General features: G+C 45.9%; 1 protein-coding gene across 1 annotated transcript; it reads right to left on the reverse strand.

Annotated features, from left to right (window-relative positions):
• Positions 1 to 4,477: 4,477 nt before the first annotated feature.
• Positions 4,478 to 5,428, reverse strand: LOC121833290. The gene has a single exon (XM_042286447.1). It carries the CDS (start codon positions 5,310 to 5,312, stop codon positions 4,542 to 4,544), a length of 771 nt encoding a protein of 256 aa, XP_042142381.1. The 5' UTR covers positions 5,313 to 5,428; the 3' UTR covers positions 4,478 to 4,541.
• Positions 5,429 to 22,137: the final 16,709 nt, after the last annotated feature.

A 22,137-nucleotide genomic window follows, 5' to 3' on the forward strand; every position in this document is an offset into this window, starting at 1 on the left:
TAAGATCGTTTTGTGAACCTGGCCTCTGCACTTTCGAAATCGCAGTAAAGGTAAGACAGACGCAGACGACGTTGCGAGCAGACGACGTTGCTAAGGAGCAGACGACGCTCAAATAGGGGGTCGCGATCAGCCAATCAGGGCTCGGCGTTCTGACGTCATGACTACCCCCTACGCAAAGAGCAGACGAACTCGTCCTCCGCATAGTGTCTCCCTTTCGTGCCATGCGGTACGTCTGGTCTGGCGTCTGGCACCGCCTGCTAGTAGTGCGAGAAGACGCGTGGAAACCTCCGAACATCGTATGCCATTCCACCACCGCCTATCGTCTTCTACAATACCTGAAACACGCGGACATGAAAGCTACGGGTCGGTTTCCGTTTTCGTCACTTTGCTATTTAGCCCCCGTATAAAAACTTCTGCAAGGCTCGTAAGATGCGACCATGAAAGCGGCGTTCTAGCGTTCCATCGTGCACGAGACACGGTCAAATACTAGCGCGTGTCAAGGTTTGTCGATGTGCGGTAAAAGCGACTGATAGAACTAAATATAAATCAACAAAATATTTGTGCTCTCCTTTCAGCTTGTTTGATCTTGCTATTTTTCCGCACGGCTTCGTAGATTAAGCTGGGTGAGCGTCATGACACACAAATAAAACGCGACAGGAATACATTCGTTTTGGCAGGCCAGCTGAACCACAGGAATTGAGCTACTTGCGTTTCAACTGGAAATGACAGAAACATAGTGGCCAAATTTCATGCGAGTCGAACGCCCGATTGAATCGTGCCAAATGTCTTGCAAGGTCTTATCTCTGTTGGCATTTTCTCGGTATTGAAACCATGGTTGAAAACATGACCTTTGCACGATTCACAGAGCAGCGGGAACGCATTTACGGGGACCAAGATCTTTATTTAGCATCACACGCGCAAACGAACGCACCGAGCCAGGTCAAGTAATGTTTTCGACAGTAAGACGCTAGAACTAGGTCAATCCCTCTAAGATAACAGGCACCTGCACAGGCCTTCCGGAGACGTACACTTGTGACAGTTGTTAGATGCACAAATGCATCCACTACTCCTTGCACATTAAAAACGACACGGCCATGTTATGCTACCGCAAAATTAGAGTATATCAAAGAGATCAATCAATCAATCAATCAATCAATTCTTTATTTCACATCAGAAACTGATGTAGGCTGCAGGGGCAAAAAGTCAAAAGTTTGACTTGACAAGGCCTCTGCAGCCTTACAATTGGCACACGGCGACATACTACACATGAAGTAATAATATTAAGTTTTCAGCTTTTAACATTAAGCAAATAAATAAATAAATAAATAAAAAAGAACCAGAAGAACAGCATAAGTTAAACACGCTGTTAAAGATAACAAAAAAATCATATATATATATATATACATATATATATATATATATATATACATATATACATATGCATATACGTACATATATATATACACGCATACATACATACATACATACGCATCATACACACGCGCATATACACACATATATATAAGGCACATAGCATATTTAGGTACATGACAGGACTAGAAATAATAATCATACTACCTCAAGGATAACTGAAACATACAGAACACACGACCTCACAATACAAGCGAAATTTTAATACAGGAAGAAATTTCTAATTGTACTAAGATTCAGTCTCTCGATATTTGTTAAATTATGCTTCTGAAGTTTATTTAGAATAAATGGAAGATTATACCTTAGCATTTGGAAACCGTAATTTGTGCGATTTGTTGGCATTTTCCAATGCTCCCCCTCACGAACGTCATATACCCGGATATTTGGTGTTAGGTTTGAGATATGCGCAAGGAAAGGCTCGTTAGAACGGAGGGCTGATCTATATCGTGTTAGTAAAGTATACTCATATAGATTAGGGACAGTTATTAGACGTAGTTCTTTAAATAATGAGGGTGTATGTGTATCGAAAGGAACATTGAGTATTGTGCGAACAGCCTTTTTTTCAAGAAGGTGTAATTTGTTAACATTTGACAGAGATGTGGTACACCACACTAAATTACAGTAGTTCAAATGGGGTAAAAAAAGGGCCCTGTATATAAGCATTTTTATGTGACGAGGCAATAAATTTCTAAATTGACATAATTTCCCAAGCACTCTTGATAGTTTTTTAACAACATTATTAACGTGATAATCCCAAGACATCTGTTCATTAAAATACACTCCGAGCGTTTTGACGTTCGGCACCATTTCTATGACGGAGGGGCCCAAGATGATATTAAAAGAAAAAGAAACATGTCTATTCTTGGGTTTGAAAAGGACAGCCTTGCTTTTGGTCGTGTTAATTATTAGTGAGTTAACTTCACTCCAATCATACAGTTTCTCTAGTGAGGCATTCGTTTCTTTAACAAGGTCTTCTATCTCTGTACCTGAAAAAAATAGACTGGTATCATCGGCATAAATGATGAAGGATGGGGCTTTGCTGACATTAACAATATCGTTTATGTATAGATTAAATAACAAAGGACCTAAAATGCTATCTTGTGGTACTCCAGCTCTAATGGGTAGGGCAGAAGAACTCTGTCCATTTATTACGACATATTGCTGGCGAAATTTAAAGTACGATTGTAAAAGGTTTAAAGGTACACCGCGAATTCCATAGCGTTCGAGTTTTTTTATTAGGGTAGTATGGTCAATACGGTCGAACGCCTTCGAAAAATCAATGAAGACGCCTAAAGTTAACTTTTTTTCTTCAAACGACTTTAAAATTAACTCCTTCTGCTCTAGCAAAGCGAACTCCGTTGATCGACCTCTGCGAAAGCCGTACTGTGAGTCAGAAATTAATGAAAATTTAGTGCAGAAACTCGTCACTCTATTGTGAATAATCTTTTCAAGACATTTCGAAAACACAGGAAATATTGATATTGGTCTATAATTCGAAAATTCATTTTTGTTCCCTCCTTTAAACAAAACAATGACTTTTGCAGTTTGCATCTTTTTAGGAAAAATACCACTGGACAATGAGAAGTTCATAATGTGTGTTAACACAGGTAATAGAACGTCCAAAACATGCTTAATTGGTTTTATCTGCAAATCGTCTATATCACAGGAGTTGCTATTTTTAAGAGATGACATAATTAAAGTTATTTCATTTTGATCAGTTGGAAAGAAAACTGCGCTGTGTTCGTTTCTAGGCTTCATATACGTCATTGATGAAGGTATATGTATGCTACTAACAAGGTTAGTTAAATAACAATTGAAAGCTTCAGCGAGAGCTTTTCCTTGCAATGTTACCCCATCTCGTTGCATTACGTGTATAGCTGGTTTAGAGGGACACCGTTTTAATACATCATTTAGCCGTTTCCATACCACATCTGTTCTATCCATGCATGACTCGTTGAATAAATTATTAAGGTAGGTTTGTTTTGCCTGACGTAGAGCATTGTTCAATGTATTTCTAAATTGTTTAAAAAGAGCAAGGTCCTCAGGTGCTTTTGTTTTAAGGAAGACATTATAGAGTTTATTTTTTTTTCTGAATCATTTTCCAATTCTTTCTATTTACCCAGGGCTTGCGGTTTTTTTTAAACTGTTTTATTTGTTTATACGGAAAACACTTGTCGTAAATATTTTTGAAAATATTCAAAAATTCATTGTACGCTTCATTGGCAGTTGTTGCAGAGAATACAGAGTCCCAATTAGTATTAGAAATAATTAATCGGAATTGTTCTAATGTAGTGGGATTTATACTTCGAGTCATGTTAGTAGGTTCCTTATCTTCATTAACAAGCTCAGTGGCCTGGGGCACAGTTTTGTGTATAAACATAATAATTGGCAAGTGATCACTTAGACCATAACCTAGAACACCAGCACTGATGAGACTTTCCTCGCAATTCGTCACAAACACATCAATCAATGTTGATGACGTGGTTGTGACACGAGTGGGAGGGACAATGACATTACAAAAGTTATTAGACGTAAGTAAAGTAAGAAATTCATCTCTAAGACGCGTTTGCTCTAGCAGATTTATATTCACATCTCCACCAAGAAAGAGCGTACATCCTTCCTCATTTGCAAAACAAAATAATGTTTCTAAAAAATTTAAAAATACTTCAACGTTTCCACCAGGTGGACGATACAAAACAGAAAATATGTCCCGTTTTCTTCTAACACAAAGTATTTCATAGTTCCGTGTCACGATAGAATAATCGGAAAGAATTTCGAGGTCAGAAAAGTTTGCTTGCAACGAGACACCGCCACCACGTCCATACCCACGGTTTAAATAAAAGTGGCTATATCCAGGAAGTACAAAAAAATCATCATCATCTTTATACCATGTTTCTGTTAACATAATAATATTAAATGAACTTTGAACGGAATCAAAAAGCATCATTAGGTCATCTCCCTTGGTCCTGGCAGACTGTACATTTAAATGAAAAAAACTGAAAGTATTTCTACCTCTTCTATTCATCAAAAATTCAATTGGTCAGGCGTCAACACATCAAGGTTCTCTGCCATAATGATGCAGTACACTCGCAGAAAAGAACCAACATTATTCAACAAATCTGATTCAGGTCATCCTCTTTCGAAATCGTGATAATAGGGGTGTCGCCCGCTTTTTTTGCAAATATCTTTCCGTTTCGGACCCACACATATAGCCAACGATGCTCACGTTTCTTAGATATCGTCATCCCAAGCAGTTTCTTCAAATACGGGCACAAATGCTCGTTTACATAAACTGGAGCCTCCGTTGAGAGGCCAAGGTCACAACACGAGATTCGTTTTTTCTTTGCCTTTCCCAAGACACAGTCTCGCTTGTTACGGTTCTGGAAGCGAACAATGATATTGCTCTTTTCCCTATCTCTTGTCGGCACCCGATGGCATGCTTCAACATCTGCCTTGGTTATCGGCTCGCCGATTACTTCACAGAGTTTACTTATCAGTTGGTCGACATTTTCTGCTTGGTCCTTCGGGATTCCCTTCACCTCGAGGTTGTTGTTGCGTGAGTATTGCTCGCAGCTGACTAATCTGTTTTCGGTTTCCTTTAGCGCTCTGGCCAGTTCGCCACATTTACCGTTCAGTTCAGCGTTTTCTTTCTTCAAGCCAGAGTTTTCTTTTTTGATTAAAGCGAGTGACTGCTTCATTGATTCGTGCTCCTCGTTAATAAAGCTCATTCCTTTTTTTATTTCCGTTAACTCTTTCAAATCGGCACGTATATCACGTAACTCTGTCCTGATATCCCTCTCGAGTGACTCCCTGAACATCCTGAGCTCCTGTTTAAGTTCATCCTTGAATTCGTTCAACAGTTTGACTACGTCTTTCGACATAGAGAAAAACAATGAAAATGAACACAACCAACACGCTAGGCTTGGCAGCAGCGACAGCAAAAGCAACAGCAACACTAGTAGTCAAGGGAAGTTAGAACCAACCTGAAATTGTTCGTAGATTTAGTACGTGACGCAGTTGCCGCCGCCGCTGCCAAATGACGGACACAGTGAAGACAGTCGTCTTTTGAAGATGAGTAGCGCACGGCTCGTAGTGTTGTCGGCCAATCACCGGCGGGCAGGAATCGATGACTTGATCGTAGCCCAGCGCAGCAGTTGCGGTCCGTCGATCACGGCCAGGCTTTGTAGCACCTTGATAACCCGCCGCGCTTTCTGCCGCTTTGGCCTGAAATTGTTCGTAGATTTAGTACGTGACGCAGTTGCCGCCGCCGCTGCCAAATGACGGACACAGTGAAGACAGTCGTCTTTTGAAGATGAGTTGCGCACGGCTCGTAGTGTTGTCGGCCAATCACCGGCGGGCAGGAATCGATGACTTGATCGTAGCCCAGCGCAGCAGTTGCAGTCCGTCGATCACGGCCAGGCTTTGTAGCACCTTGATAACCCGCCGCGCTTTCTGCCGCTTTGGCCTGAAATTGTTCGTAGATTTAGTACGTGACGCAGTTGCCGCCGCCGCTGCCAAATGACGGACACAGTGAAGACAGTCGTCTTTTGAAGATGAGTTGCGCACGGCTCGTAGTGTTGTCGGCCAATCACCGGCGGGCAGGAATCGATGACTTGATCGTAGCCCAGCGCAGCAGTTGCAGTCCGTCGATCACGGCCAGGCTTTGTAGCACCTTGATAACCCGCCGCGCTTTCTGCCGCTTTGGCCTGAAATTGTTCGTAGATTTAGTACGTGACGCAGTTGCCGCCGCCGCTGCCAAATGACGGACACAGTGAAGACAGTCGTCTTTTGAAGATGAGTAGCGCACGGCTCGTAGTGTTGTCGGCCAATCACCGGCGGGCAGGAATCGATGACTTGATCGTAGCCCAGCGCAGCAGTTGCAGTCCGTCGATCACGGCCAGGCTTTGTAGCACCTTGATAACCCGCCGCGCTTTCTGCCGCTTTGGCCTGAAATTGTTCGTAGATTTAGTACGTGACGCAGTTGCCGCCGCCGCTGCCAAATGACGGACACAGTGAAGACAGTCGTCTTTTGAAGATGAGTTGCGCACGGCTCGTAGTGTTGTCGGCCAATCACCGGCGGGCAGGAATCGATGACTTGATCGTAGCCCAGCGCAGCAGTTGCAGTCCGTCGATCACGGCCAGGCTTTGTAGCACCTTGATAACCCGCCGCGCTTTCTGCCGCTTTGGCCTGAAATTGTTCGTAGATTTAGTACGTGACGCAGTTGCCGCCGCCGCTGCCAAATGACGGACACAGTGAAGACAGTCGTCTTTTGAAGATGAGTAGCGCACGGCTCGTAGTGTTGTCGGCCAATCACCGGCGGGCAGGAATCGATGACTTGATCGTAGCCCAGCGCAGCAGTTGCAGTCCGTCGATCACGGCCAGGCTTTGTAGCACCTTGATAACCCGCCGCGCTTTCTGCCGCTTTGGCCTGAAATTGTTCGTAGATTTAGTACGTGACGCAGTTGCCGCCGCCGCTGCCAAATGACGGACACAGTGAAGACAGTCGTCTTTTGAAGATGAGTAGCGCACGGCTCGTAGTGTTGTCGGCCAATCACCGGCGGGCAGGAATCGATGACTTGATCGTAGCCCAGCGCAGCAGTTGCAGTCCGTCGATCACGGCCAGGCTTTGTAGCACCTTGATAACCCGCCGCGCTTTCTGCCGCTTTGGCCTGAAATTGTTCGTAGATTTAGTACGTGACGCAGTTGCCGCCGCCGCTGCCAAATGACGGACACAGTGAAGACAGTCGTCTTTTGAAGATGAGTAGCGCACGGCTCGTAGTGTTGTCGGCCAATCACCGGCGGGCAGGAATCGATGACTTGATCGTAGCCCAGCGCAGCAGTTGCAGTCCGTCGATCACGGCCAGGCTTTGTAGCACCTTGATAACCCGCCGCGCTTTCTGCCGCTTTGGCCTGAAATTGTTCGTAGATTTAGTACGTGACGCAGTTGCCGCCGCCGCTGCCAAATGACGGACACAGTGAAGACAGTCGTCTTTTGAAGATGAGTAGCGCACGGCTCGTAGTGTTGTCGGCCAATCACCGGCGGGCAGGAATCGATGACTTGATCGTAGCCCAGCGCAGCAGTTGCAGTCCGTCGATCACGGCCAGGCTTTGTAGCACCTTGATAACCCGCCGCGCTTTCTGCCGCTTTGGCCTGAAATTGTTCGTAGATTTAGTACGTGACGCAGTTGCCGCCGCCGCTGCCAAATGACGGACACAGTGAAGACAGTCGTCTTTTGAAGATGAGTAGCGCACGGCTCGTAGTGTTGTCGGCCAATCACCGGCGGGCAGGAATCGATGACTTGATCGTAGCCCAGCGCAGCAGTTGCAGTCCGTCGATCACGGCCAGGCTTTGTAGCACCTTGATAACCCGCCGCGCTTTCTGCCGCTTTGGCCTGAAATTGTTCGTAGATTTAGTACGTGACGCAGTTGCCGCCGCCGCTGCCAAATGACGGACACAGTGAAGACAGTCGTCTTTTGAAGATGAGTAGCGCACGGCTCGTAGTGTTGTCGGCCAATCACCGGCGGGCAGGAATCGATGACTTGATCGTAGCCCAGCGCAGCAGTTGCAGTCCGTCGATCACGGCCAGGCTTTGTAGCACCTTGATAACCCGCCGCGCTTTCTGCCGCTTTGGCCTGAAATTGTTCGTAGATTTAGTACGTGACGCAGTTGCCGCCGCCGCTGCCAAATGACGGACACAGTGAAGACAGTCGTCTTTTGAAGATGAGTTGCGCACGGCTCGTAGTGTTGTCGGCCAATCACCGGCGGGCAGGAATCGATGACTTGATCGTAGCCCAGCGCAGCAGTTGCAGTCCGTCGATCACGGCCAGGCTTTGTAGCACCTTGATAACCCGCCGCGCTTTCTGCCGCTTTGGCCTGAAATTGTTCGTAGATTTAGTACGTGACGCAGTTGCCGCCGCCGCTGCCAAATGACGGACACAGTGAAGACAGTCGTCTTTTGAAGATGAGTAGCGCACGGCTCGTAGTGTTGTCGGCCAATCACCGGCGGGCAGGAATCGATGACTTGATCGTAGCCCAGCGCAGCAGTTGCAGTCCGTCGATCACGGCCAGGCTTTGTAGCACCTTGATAACCCGCCGCGCTTTCTGCCGCTTTGGCCTGAAATTGTTCGTAGATTTAGTACGTGACGCAGTTGCCGCCGCCGCTGCCAAATGACGGACACAGTGAAGACAGTCGTCTTTTGAAGATGAGTAGCGCACGGCTCGTAGTGTTGTCGGCCAATCACCGGCGGGCAGGAATCGATGACTTGATCGTAGCCCAGCGCAGCAGTTGCAGTCCGTCGATCACGGCCAGGCTTTGTAGCACCTTGATAACCCGCCGCGCTTTCTGCCGCTTTGGCCTGAAATTGTTCGTACACACACAGCGAAAAAGTACACCCCTGGACGTGTAAACCGTTGTCCCAGGGTGGACTCCCCAAATGGTGTTCGTTTTACACGCGAGGCTCGGTGTATTTCGTTTGCACCCGAGGTCTCGTGTAAAATGAACATCTTTGGACGTGTACTTCGCTCTGCGATCACACGTCTAGGGGTGTTTTTTTACAATGGCGGCCGTTTGACGCAAGACGGGTTCGACGAGCGAGGCCCAGCGCTTTACACGGCTTTTCGCCGCAGCGAAAGCGTAGTTTGCACGTGTTCGTTCGTAGTCGTCCATACGTGCTGAACTACCGCAAGCATTCACCCCCAAGCGCCGAAGCCGTATCCATTACGGCGATTACGCGACAGTGGGAGCGACCATCGACTGCATCCAGCAGCGTGCTTCCCCATCGAGCAGGTCTCGTTCGCGTGGCGGTTCAGCCGATCGCCGAGGCCTCAAGCCGGTTGCATTGTCACCGACGCCGGGTAATTTCCACAGCAGTTATCTTTTCGCGACCACAGACATGAACTTTATTGAAAAAGCCCGTTTGCCGCGAGCGACGACGAATAGCTCCGACACCGACCCGACCCGACCCTACCCTACCCGACCGGCGTTACCGACGTCCCGCTCACCTCTTTACCGCGAGCAAAGTTGTACGCGACGTTTCGACGTATCCACTCATATCTCGTGTGTACGCAAATTTTGCGGCTTTCCGGGTACGAATCGGCTACCGAAACGGCCAGCGAACGAAGACGAACTGAACGCCGGCGCTATGCGCCATTTAAACACGCGGTTACTTTTCTACTAGACTGTAGCTATGTGGTGTGGTTCCTTACACATAAATGGACTATGTACAAACAAAGCTAAAATAAAATTGGGCGGCTCCTTGCGCCACCTAGTGAGTATGCGGAAAACTACAAAAATTAAGGACATTTTGGCATTTGTGGAAGTGACACGCTCGAACCCGGACGGCAGCATACCAACACATACATCACAACACATGCCACAAGATCAACATACAAACATCTACATACACAAACAACGAACAGAGGCACTAACAACCCGACACTCCTACTCGATTGCAATAGAAACCCGCTCGGTATATATAGCAGACTTTTTGTTTCAGACGAAGGTCCGGTGACACCCCCCGTATTTTATATGAACGTAACGATATTACACAATTATTACTTATATAGTACGGCGACATAAATATAATTTGGGAAGGTACACATTTCTCTTAGTCTAGATTATAGCTAAAAGACACCCTATACTTAAAAAAATTTTTTTCGAGCTAGCCAAAATGTAGCAAAATCTGGTTTCGTTTTCGGAAGTTCGAGCGCTCAAGGCTGGAATGCGCTAGCGAAGTGTGTGCTTGCTTCTGTCAAACTATAATCCATTGTATGACGCTCTCAAAGCTGCTGGCTGCAGCCCCCGTCTTGGTTTAGGGTTTGATTTACACGCGCTCCCGTGGAAATGAAATTATGCGCGCTCGAGTCGATATTATTGACAGCGTGAAGTATAAACCGAATGTAAACGATTTTGCGAGCGACGAGAACAGCGACGGCGACCCGCTTCGCTGACGCTCGGTCACTCGCGCGACGACGCAAGCCGCATGAAAGCGGAACGATGTTTTCTAGAAATCCAAAAACCGAGTGACGCGACGAGCGATAGTAAGAAATCTTCGTAATACGTCGCTGACTCGTCGCTGTCGCCGTCGCTCGCTAAATCGCTTTATGCAGTTCAGCCTTTATACTCACGCTAGTGCCGACCTGCATTACCCGCTGAGCCCAAGCAAGCGATAAGGATATTCAAATATGTCACAACAGTGGCGTGCATTCGCTAAGAAAACATATATCTCAAATTCCTGCAGTTTGACGTCGGGATCCGTTACTTGTTCTACTGTCACCTTGGCGAAACGGTCACTAAAGAGAAACTAGTCAGTTTGTTTTATCAGAAATTATAAAAACCTTATCTAGCCACTGTTATGCACAAAAGCACTCTGGAATTTCATATATATAGTTTAGAATAAACTGAACACAATCGGTAACTTAATTTTCCAAGCATAATAATAAAAAAAAAAATCTTAGAAAACAATGTATTTTTAAGGTGTTTCAAATAAAAAAAACTGAAAAAGGAGCCTTATTTCAGCTGCACTATCACGTAAATACTTTGGGAAAAAAATATCTATTGAGAAGTAGGTTTTGCAATCTCTAATTTGCTTCTTTCAACTTTCCAGTTACTTTGTGCGTACTTGCAGATTGTATCCTGACAAATCTAGACAAAATTGTATAAAAAGTAACAGTCTATATAAAATTTATAGCTTAATTAAATTCACATTTGTTTGATAATGTTCAATCTTAAATATGAGTTTTAAATTTCACATCTATTATTACAAATGATTGAATTACATGCTGCTTGATGCATGCTGTGCCGCCCCCCCCCCCCCCCTTTTAAATATATATATCCTGTATATTTGCTGGTTAGTTGTTGTAAACCTCTTAATGTCGTGTTATTTGTTTGTTGTTGTAGGTGTGTGAATGCATATGTTGTACCCCACTTCTACTTGGGCCTTCAATGGCCAGTAGTATCCTCTAAATAAAATTAAAAAAACAAGTGAGCAGTAAAAATCTGGAAGACAAAAGTAAACACAGAGCCGTGCAAAAAGGCATTCAGTATATGAAACAGATACAGATATGGGCCTCTGGCAGTCCATCGGTTCAGCCTCCACACCGCCTAAAGACGGCAGTGTTGCAATATTACGAACCAGCGCACAGGTAGACAGTTACCAAAAATCCAAACACAAAAAACTCACATCAGCGCTGTGCGAGTGTATATTTTTGTGTATTTGGATTTTGAGTAACTGGTCTACCTGTGCGCTGGTTCGTAATTATGCCGTACCAACTCGCCCAATCTGCCGTATTAATAGTGTTGCAAAATACTTAGATCAACTATAATGCTAATGACTGCAGTGTATAAAAGCAAGCTACTCGTCGGAACGAGCTTGACGGTACGAGAATAAAGAGAATGTTTTCACAGTTAAACTCAGAGTCTGTTGCACCGTCTCTTCCGTCCTCAAGATCGAAAGTGCTACAGATTGGTGACCTGGACATGATGATTAACTCCGAGCACCTGCTATCCAGGGGAATGTTCTTCGTGGCCAAGGGCACAGCAATGGCTCTGCCTTTTCGGACGAAAATGCAGTAGGCACATATTCAACTTTCTCAGCCTCCACATCTGCAGCGCCTCCGCAACCACCTCTGCTCTGTCGCATCTAGCACCGGCATCTCCCAGCAATGGGCTGCGACCACCTTGCTTGCCCCACCGGCTTGGCAAGTGAATATTCATCGACATCTTGACACTGTTCACAAGGCATGTTGCTAGCCGACCAGGGTCTCCTCATCGTTGCCATGTCAGGCATTCGCTCTTAGTTCAGTTCCTCATCTTAGGGGATGTTGCATCGGCCCCGCAGTCGGCCGGCATCCCCCTTTCAGTCCGAGGCTGTACACTCCAAACTGATCGAGCCGGACTGAAAGCACGACACGGTCGATTTCCCCCGTCTGCTGCCTCCTTTCCTGACCTCGGCGTCAACTACCATGCACGGCTTCCAAACGCTCTCTTTCCTGCTCTCTAGTATGTCATCCTGCTTGCGGTACATGTCAACAGCAACGACACCTCTCTGAAGCCGCAATCACTTCAACAAAATCGTGCCATTCCTCACAGTGCAGAGCTGAGGGCGATAGCTCTGCGGCAGTCTATCGGTTCAGCCTTGGCATCGCCAAAGATGACAGTGCTACTCATACTCGTCACCACGAGCTCAACGACATGAGAATAAACAGAATGTTTTTATTGCTCGGAGTCGGTCGCAACATCTTTTCCGCCCACAACATCGTATACTCTATAGGTAGTAAGCAAGAGACACACTTCAGATGAAAAGAACAAATGCTCAGATCACACATGCCACGGGTGTCCAAAATTATCCATCATGTTGAATATTGTTTTTTTTTTTTTTAATTCTAACAGAAGACAAACATCATTATCGCGCAATCAAAATGAATACTTACGAAACACCTAAGTCGCAGTGTAAGTGCTCATCGCTGAGCTGCGGCTGTGGCATATATGTATTTATTTAAAAGTGCACCGATGATAAAACCTTCAGGTTTGGCAACAATACCGAGATTACAACGGTTGTTGTCCATTATAAAATACAAAAGAAATAAAAAATACCGGAAACAATGCAAGGTACAAATCTGCACAACAGGCTTCCGAATTCAACTACTTCGTCGTACTGGAGTTTGTTACAGTAATAACAGCTTTGGATGGGCTGTGAGGACAGCATTCACACTGAACTGGGTGCCTTGGTGACTATCACCAGTGTTGAGGAGTTGCCACTCCAGAGTTGGAACGATTCCGCACTTCCACAACCCTGGAATCGAATGCAAATAAAATGGTGGCAGCACTGGAATGGAATGGGAATGAAATTAGTAGTTACATTTTGCCCAGAATAGAGTAGGAATGGAATAGGCTTTGTTCTAATGCGAGCTGCTTAGATGCCGTCAAAGGGGCTTTCGAAACGGCATTATTGCACTTAGGTAACCGACGGTTTGGTTATCTGACTGCTTATGTTCCTTCGAGGATGAAAGTGGCAACCCCAGTGAAGCAACCCAAACTGTAGAGTTGTAGGCTGACAAGGGCAATTTACTCGATCTTAATCCAGGGTAAGAGTTTTGTACCTCAGCGTTCCAAAAACTACCCGTGCCCAGCACTTTTCAATCTGTGTTGTCACGTGACACGACCCACCGGAGTAACTCGGATCTATTTGGGTAAGATTTGGAACACAGCCAAAGTGTCGTTCCTGGTGCTGCGAGATGCAACCATAAGGCTGTTGGGACCATGTGTGATTACAGCACCAGTTGCAGGCCACCAGGCAGGGACAATGTCACACCGCCCGCACTTCGTTAATACACGTGACTCCTCACTTATTATGTATCTCGTAAAAGTGGAGGACATATACGGTTCTTTTGTGGAAAAGATGGGTGACTTAGTTTTCCTCTCTGTTACGAGGCTTTTACACCTGGTGGTGCGATCAATATCTGCAGTGCCCCCATAGCAATTGCCACTAGTGCTATGTGCGACCAAAGCTCAACTTAGTAAAATCAATGATTGCGGGTAGGGTTTTGAATTTTGCAGTTGTCTACGCATTTCACAACGCCAGCTTTACGCCGACGTTATTTTCCGGTAACTTAGTACTAGCTGTCAAGTGCCATTTTCACAATTGGGAGGGATTGAGAGGAATGGAATGCAGCAGTTCAGCCATTCCAGGAGTGGGAATGGGCCCAGTTTTTCCTTTCCAGGAGTTCAAAGGAATGGAATTAGTATTAGAAAATTCCAATTCTCTGCAATGGAGTTGGGTGGAATGGGGAATCTTTTGTTTGTTTGCACGCCTAGAATGTTTGAGATGACTCAAGAATCTTGTTTGTTCGAGCTCGGAACCTTCTAGATACCTACGGGCTTACAAAAAGAGCTTCGCATGGCTGCTCGAGTCAGTCGTCCTTTTGTCGCTGTCAAAGTATGTGCGGTCTTTGTTACTTTATGTTTCTCGGCACAAGTTCGCTGCATTTAACAGTGACCTGAAGTTTTATTAATCAAGTTTGTTTTTGTTCATGACATATTGGTGGATGTGCAGGGTAACGCAGTCTATGCCCATAAAGCGTACCATCTGTGAACACGATAACTCTGAAGACGACGATCGTAAAGGCGACGTCCTTGAAATCATCCGGTGACGACTCCAACTCTGACACCAACGACGACCTCAACTATGGCCTCGGAAGCGACCCGGACAATGAACTTGACAAAGCCCCTGGCTACCACACTTAGACGAAAACATCATGACGACTTCTACGCTGATGATGAAACGGACGACAACTCCAAAGACCAAACCCGGCAACAATGTCAACAACCAACCTGACAACGGCCTCGATGACAAACAGTCTTCAACCGTGGTGACGAGACTGATGACGACACTGATGATGACCCAGGCGAAGACTCAAACAATTTCATGGAAGACGATCCCGACTACAGCTTTGACAGTTATCCAAGGACAATCCGGACGATGACTTTAAAGGGCAACTCCGGCCAAAACTCGAAATTAAAGAAATTACTGGTATCGCTGTAGTGACACAAAATACGACCCCAGCCAAAATATTACGTCCGTGGGATGCCACATTCTCAACTAATGCCGATAATAAAAATGTGACCCACCGCGGGCCGCTGCACCTTAGCGGTCGGCTAGCGGGTTGCCGATCACTAAAGCAACATTGGGCCGTGACGTCAGTATCGTTCTTTTTTTCCTCCAAGCGTTACGCGGAGTGCGCTTCTTTGAGCCGCTACCACCGCTACTTGGACTTGTGATTGTCATGTTTAGCCATTGCTTTTATCTGTAGCCCGTGTAGCTTCGGTATAGCCTTTTGTTTATTTGCTTGTGAGGACTCAAAGACTGGTTTTAGCGAGCAACTCGTAGCGCCCAAGACTGCCCAGCTGTTCCTCGAAGGATGCCGAGTAGAACTTGTAGTGCTGTGGGCTGCTCAAACAACCCGCTGCACAACCCGGAGGTGCTTTTTCACAAGTTTCCAACGTACCAGAAATTGAAGAAGGTGTGGGTAAACGGTGTTCGACGAGTGGACTTTGGCTTTTACGCGCCCAAGGAAAAAAGAATGCAAAAACAGACATGTACAGCACTAACGCAGCAGCCCGTGCCGGAAAGCCTCAAAGCTTCGCGTCTGTTACTGACCCGCAGCGCGAAAGCGAGAGGGCCCCCAGTACCGTACTTCACTGGCAGCGCGTCGTAGAGCAACGCCGCTCCATCCACGGAGCCCCGATGACAATTTAGGCCTAGCGACAGAGTACGGAAGACTGCACACACGGCGACAGCCGCTGAGTACGGTACTGAACGAGTTCACTCGTTTTCCAGTCGCTACCTTTTGGGTATACTAGCGACAAGTACGGCATGGCACACGCACGGCGGCAGCGGCCGCCGAGTACGGCACTGTACGAGTTTACGGGTTTTCCAGTCACTAGCTTTTGGGTATACGCACTAACTCTTCCTACATGTGCTGGATAACTACCACATATACAGAATTAAAATAAAATCAGCTTACCTCCTACCTTTAGACGGCTAGCGCAACAGAAGTACCTGCTGATCAACCTGCGTACTCATTGAACGAGAACGATCCTGACGTCACGTTCACATAGCGGCTGATTTCTAGTGCTGCCAGGGCCTCGAGCGGCTAGTTTCGGTTTTGTTGGCCGTGCCCCAAACAAAACTTTGAGGCGTCCATATCTTTAAAACTACGCACAATAACGAGGAAAAAATTACACCTTGCAATCTGCTATTTACGAGACTCTGTATTTTGACCTAGTCTTGTTTAAGCTGTTAATTTAATTTTGTGTTGCATAAAGACGATGAGTCTTTCACAAGAGGGGAGTAATGCCACGTGCAAATAGCCGAGTCAGCAGCGTGATTGACTCACATGCCGCTGACCCCGCCAGCGCATGTCCTTCTTTCTTTTGTTTGCGTGACTGAAATGATGAGACGACTCTAAATTTTTTTTGTTCGAGCTCAGAAACTTTTAGATACCCACGCACTTACAAAAGTACCTTCGCTTGGCTGCTTGAGGCAGTTGTCCTTTCGACACCATCAAAAGTCTTTGTTAATTTATGTTTCTCAGCACAAGTTCGGCGCATTACACACTGATTTTAAGTTTAATAAAGAAGTATGTTTTTATTCGTGACAATATTTAGATTAAATTTGATAATTCAATCTTCTGATATTTCAAACTAAAGTGTGTGGCTTCCCGGGCCCGTTTGCTCAAGCGCTAACCGCGGCTAAAGTTAACTGCAGTACCTAGGAGAGGGATTTTGAAATCACGTGACTGGCTCGGCAGGAATGCAGGGAAACATGGCGGTGCCCCGGTGAGTGAGCGCCGCTCGCTTTGAAACTAATATGCCGTTGTAGCTGCAATATTGGGCGCGTTAGTCAGCAATGAATGGTGCCAGAGGCTTTCGCTTTGTCTTACCTCATTTAAATCGCAAAGCATGAGCATATGACCTCGCCGCATTTTTTAGATAGTCTTTCGATTCTGGCCATTCCTAAGCCTAAATGAACGCGATAAATGCTAGCATGGCAATGTCTTTGGAAAGTGGATTGCCTTGACTCAATCGGCCGGGTATTAATAGCACACAAAAGCAGACAGCGTCCCAATAGACCATATTAGACCTTTCTCTAAATTTCCCAAGCACCGAGGTGCAGGCTACAAGTGTAGTTACACGCGTTGCACGTGCTGGCGTCTGAAGTAGTAACTGTTCTAAAGCAAAAAGTCTAAAACAAATTTTGTCTTGCACGTGCGTTGGTCAAATATTTATTATGCTTATTTACTTCGAATCTTTTATAAGAGGAAGGCCAGTGCGCGCGGACCGCAGAATTATACTTCCAACGTTCTTCTCGATGCTTGGGTAATTTAGAAAAAGGTCTATAGGGATGCTGTTTGCTTTTGTGTGCAATCAATACCCGACCGATAGAGTCAAGACAATCCGCTTTCCAAAGATGTTGCTAAGCCGACAATCACCACATTCATTTAGGCTTAGGAATGGCCAGAGTCGAAAGACTATCTAAAAAATGCGGCAAGAGCCTTGTTCATGCTTTGTGATGAAGTGAGGTAAGGCAAAGCGAAAGCCTCCTGCACCATTCGTTGCTGACTAACGCGCCCGGTATTGCAGCTACAACGACATTTTAGTTCCAAAGCGTGCGGCGCTCACTCACCGGGGCACCGCCACGCTTCCCCGCATCCCTACCGAGCCAGTCACGTGATTTGAAAATCCCTCTCCTAGGTACTGCGGCTAACTTCAGCCGCGGTTAGCGCTTCGAGCAAACGGGCCCTGGAGTTTGAAATAATGAGAGTCGACTGTAAAACACCATTTTTGCTACCCCAAGTAGCAATTTATTTTAGTGTAATTTCTGGAATCTTTTATTCAGACCGAACACTTCTTTTTCAATAAGCTTGTCGGCATAAAATTTAGACTATTTTTTATAGCCTAAACGTAGCAAGCGTTCAAAACAAATACAACCTAGTGCATCAGATACACAGAAAACACAATATTAGCAAATGCTACTTTTATTGAACACATCTGGAGTTTCTGTTGGATACATACAGCGCTGTGAAGAAGTATACCATTCTTATATGAAAATAAGCTTCCCACCAGTGAAATTTCTCAAGTTGGACAGCCTTGTTGTAAGTCAGGCACGTTAAAGAGAACCCTGCCCAAGTTTTCATAGACACTCTTACAAAGTTGTTTCATCCGTACAATAGCGACTTCAAGGTATATGTGTAGAAACTTCCCAAAGTGCAAACATTATGTGAAGAAACTGCATTTCAAAGTTGACGTCCTCGCAACCCCCCCTATCGGTAGCTGCTCTACCGGCAACAATGAAAAGAACTATAGAAAGACCGCTGAGGCCACATAACGTAAGACATGGTGTCCAAGATTCGCCATGGACAGCATTGTTGGTAGTTGGACTTGTTTGTGCTCACTCTTTTACCCAGTCTGTCGATTGACAGCTATTTAGAGTGCATGATAGGAACTATTTGTGCTGTAGACATAAAAACATGTACATGTTGCCCCCCCACTTTGAATCTGGCAGGCGAGACCACTCGAAAATGTTTGAGAGTAGCTGTGTAGAACTGACATGTTCTAACATTCTGATGACACAATTATTCATATTAAAAGGTATGCTTAACCGAAAAATTCGAAGCTTGCAAAACAACACTGGGGCGGTAGGCGGGACGCTGCAAAACCCCCAAAACATCACACATACAGCATTATTTCTAACGGATGGCCGTATTTTTGGAAACATGTGGGATTCAACAAGGCCGACGAGACATGTGATGTCGCGATTCTCATTCCCTCTCCTCTAGGCTTCATCCCCTTAAGCAGGCGAACCGAAGCGGGAATGAGAGAAGCGAGGCCGCTTCCCCTCATTCTAAAGTGTACCAGGAGAAGTATGATGTCACATCTCTTCTTTGATTGTGCCCTTTCCTTTCCAAGAATACGGCCATCCGTTTGAGATATTAATGTATGAGTGATGTTTCGGAGTTTGTAGAGCTCCCATTCAAAGCTTCCGCGGCCTTATTTTATGAAATCCAAATTTTGGTCCAGCATCCTTTTAAACAAGCTTTTTCAAATATTAGCATAATGAACATACAATTGGACAACTTGCTAACTCACAACAGCATCCTCCCGATGATGCCGTACAAAGGTTCTGTCACACGCACCAACCGAGGGGATTGCTGCAAGTCTATCCACCCTCAACTTTTAGTCACCTTTGAGACTGAAGAACTGCTGTATGAGGCCCGTCCAGCCACTGCGCACACAAAGAGAAACACGGGAAATAACACTCAGTGACGAGCAAAGTCTCTGGGCGGAAAGCCCTCCATGACAAACGAGCACTGTTGGGTTACGGCAACGGCGTAATACACAGGTTCTGCTTCTTGGATGCCTTCACCGCTGCGGTGGGTGGTCGTAGCTAGTCAAAGCAGATAGTGTCACGTTTGTTGCTCGTACCAAAACACCAAAGCCGTGTAGTATTCTTGTTGCCGAAGTTCATAAGCCTACGTTCCCGGTCTACACACACTACACAAAGCCAGCCACGAGCAAAGCTAGCTAACCCCGTTTCAGTTTCGGCGACAAGCCGCCAGGGCGGTGACACCGCCGCTGAAACTTCTGCCTCGGCTCTTCAAACCAGGGCCCCTCAGTGCACAAGCATGACACTTGCTAGGCTGCTCTGCCTGTACCAAGTGACACACGCCCGCATGTTCCCTCTCATCATTCTTCCGACTGTACGTGCCCCGTATTGTACACGGCCATACTGTGCACATGGCGAAAGTTCCCTTTTGAAAGTGCTCCACGGTCGGCTTACAATGCTGCGAACACATAGCACATGACCACTATAGGTGACGACACTTGGGACACTTGCCATCCGTCGTTGTGGCGCAAAGTCGCTTTCTCAGTCGTCCTCACAAGGGGCAAGGAAAGGCAGGCACTGCATAAAAAATCAATACATATTATAACACTGGCTGTGGCAAACTAGTTTCAAAGATGATACAGTCATGTCTTCTTAATATGGACACCTCCGTACTATAAAAAGATTTTTTTTCTATAATGTAAGGTGTTTATATGAGAAAATTAAATTTAAAACAAAAATTGGTTAACAAGCATAACCAAACAAACAGTTTATTCAGCTAAAAGATAATGAGATGTGAGTTTGCTCTATCGCTTCAGAGCCGTTTAACATGTAGCACTACTGTCGTTTACAAGAACAGATACCCAGGCTGTAAAGTGATGATCGGCTGAATAGCAAAAGATGTTGCACTGTATGCACAAGCCGGATGTAATTGAGACTTAGCTGCCGGCAGTTAGGATCCTATAATCTTATGATCGCAGACGGGAATTACATCTGGTGCCTACGGCTGGAATAATGTCTCGCTTCGTAATAGAAAAAGCACAAAAAAAACACAGGATGGAGAAACCGGGTGTCACAAATTCAGGCTTCTCTTCATTTTTTTAAATACTTTTATGATCTTTTTTTTGGACCACTTTAAGTGTTGGTACGGTCAAAAAGGGGGAGTGTGGTGCCACTTTTAATCTCAGTTCGTCCCGTCGTAGTTCCTTTCTAAGTCCCCAACGAATTTGCTCGTTTGCGGAATGGGTTTTTGTTAACGGGCGACGTAGATCATCCCAGGTCACAGTTTGTGGCTTTGACCTCGCGGACGGAGGGGTGCGTATGCTGGCTCGCGTATGGTGCCGATTTGACATGCAGGGGCACCGCCGGGATACAAAGATGTTTATGCTGGCTAGCGCGCTTTTTGAAGGCGGCGGCTTTGCTCAGTCTGCCGCCTGTCGTGTTCTATGTATCGGCGATAATTGATGTTTTTGGACTCGTTCGGGGGAATGGATGGGCACATATGTTTGGTTGTCTGAAAAATGTAATAGGTTTTGCCATTTGGGTCGTTGCTGTGTAGCTTTGTTTTTCTTGAAAGTTGACTGACCCGAAAGGCGGGGAAACGGGAGGTTGGTCGGTAGACGAGCCTATAAAAGGGGGTTCGGGAACAAAGAAGGTAGTCCAACCCCAGAGCTGGCCGGGTCGCTACTCAACGCGGTTACTCCCTGCAGATGAGTCTTGGAACGTGTAATTTTTGGCTTCTGCCCTGCCTGTCGGACAAGTGTTTGATTTTGTTGTGCTGAAGCGTGTGTGGCTGTGTGGTGCGCGGTGTCGACCTCATCAAGCCTCTAATTGGACCGCTGGACTTCGAGACGCCGTTCTTCGGCCGACAACTCCAGACTACGGACTGCTCTGGACTCGGCACCTACCGGAAAGCTAAGCCTGGTTTTCTAGGACTTGTCTACTGCATTCTCTGGCTCTGAAGTACGAATTGTTGAATGTTGGGAAGATTTTTACACAGTGCTACTTTCTGTCGCGACTGTTTTGGGGGATTATCCCATGTGTGTAGCGGTAACGTTCGAGCTCCATCTCGGTTTGCTCTCGTTGTTAGTGTCGGGTTTTCGTCACTGTTTTGTTGGCTTATTCCGGTTTTATGAGCGTCAAGTCTTTTTAGTATTAGTTTCTGGCTCGCAGGGCTCCATAGCTTTGAGCTGGAGTGTGATTTGTGTTGAGTGCTCTATTGCCGTGTACAGCTTAGTTTTTCACTTTATTAAATCTAATCTTTTGTTTGCTTATCCTCCCTGTGTCATCATCTTTCTCTACTGATTATACACCAGGCGTGGACCTAGCGCTAGTCAATGGTCGAACTTAGCTCTCTTGTTCTTTTCCCGTAATTTCTCGTTTATTCTCAGAGTGGATCATTGAATTATTTTTATTAATTTGAACCCCACTCCGTGACACCGAAACAGATGGGAAAGCACCACAACATATTAAACTCGTCGAACATTAAATGTTCTTGAATTATACCTCACCCATGCTTGCTACGTGATGAAGCCCAAAGGTTAGTTCAATGCCAATCAATATTAAATGTCTTTAGATGGGCACCTGCTGCCCGATCATGGCCTTTATTGCAAAGCACTGTTCACACATTTGCGAGTCCTGCAGTGCCTTGTGGAATGGTGGGCGATACTTGCCGTTCCACAAGGCACTGCAAGACAGATCAGGCTCAACTTTTGAATGTCGACGTGCTTACGGAATGCTGCAGCAAACCAATCATTCGCCGAGGGAAAAAGAAAGGAAGCTGCATGCCTCCGTGTGCTCATTGCCAGTGTTTTCTGCTCTGC

Source organism: Ixodes scapularis, unplaced genomic scaffold, assembly GCF_016920785.2.
Source record: "Ixodes scapularis isolate PalLabHiFi unplaced genomic scaffold, ASM1692078v2 PGA_scaffold7__128_contigs__length_106722199, whole genome shotgun sequence".
NCBI classification, from domain to species: Eukaryota; Metazoa; Arthropoda; class Arachnida; order Ixodida; family Ixodidae; genus Ixodes; species Ixodes scapularis.

Bases quoted from the DNA above. Each gene is read 5' to 3' on its own strand.
- LOC121833290 (XM_042286447.1), bottom strand. From the start codon at position 5,312: ATGTCGAAAGACGTAGTCAAACTGTTGAACGAATTCAAGGATGAACTT.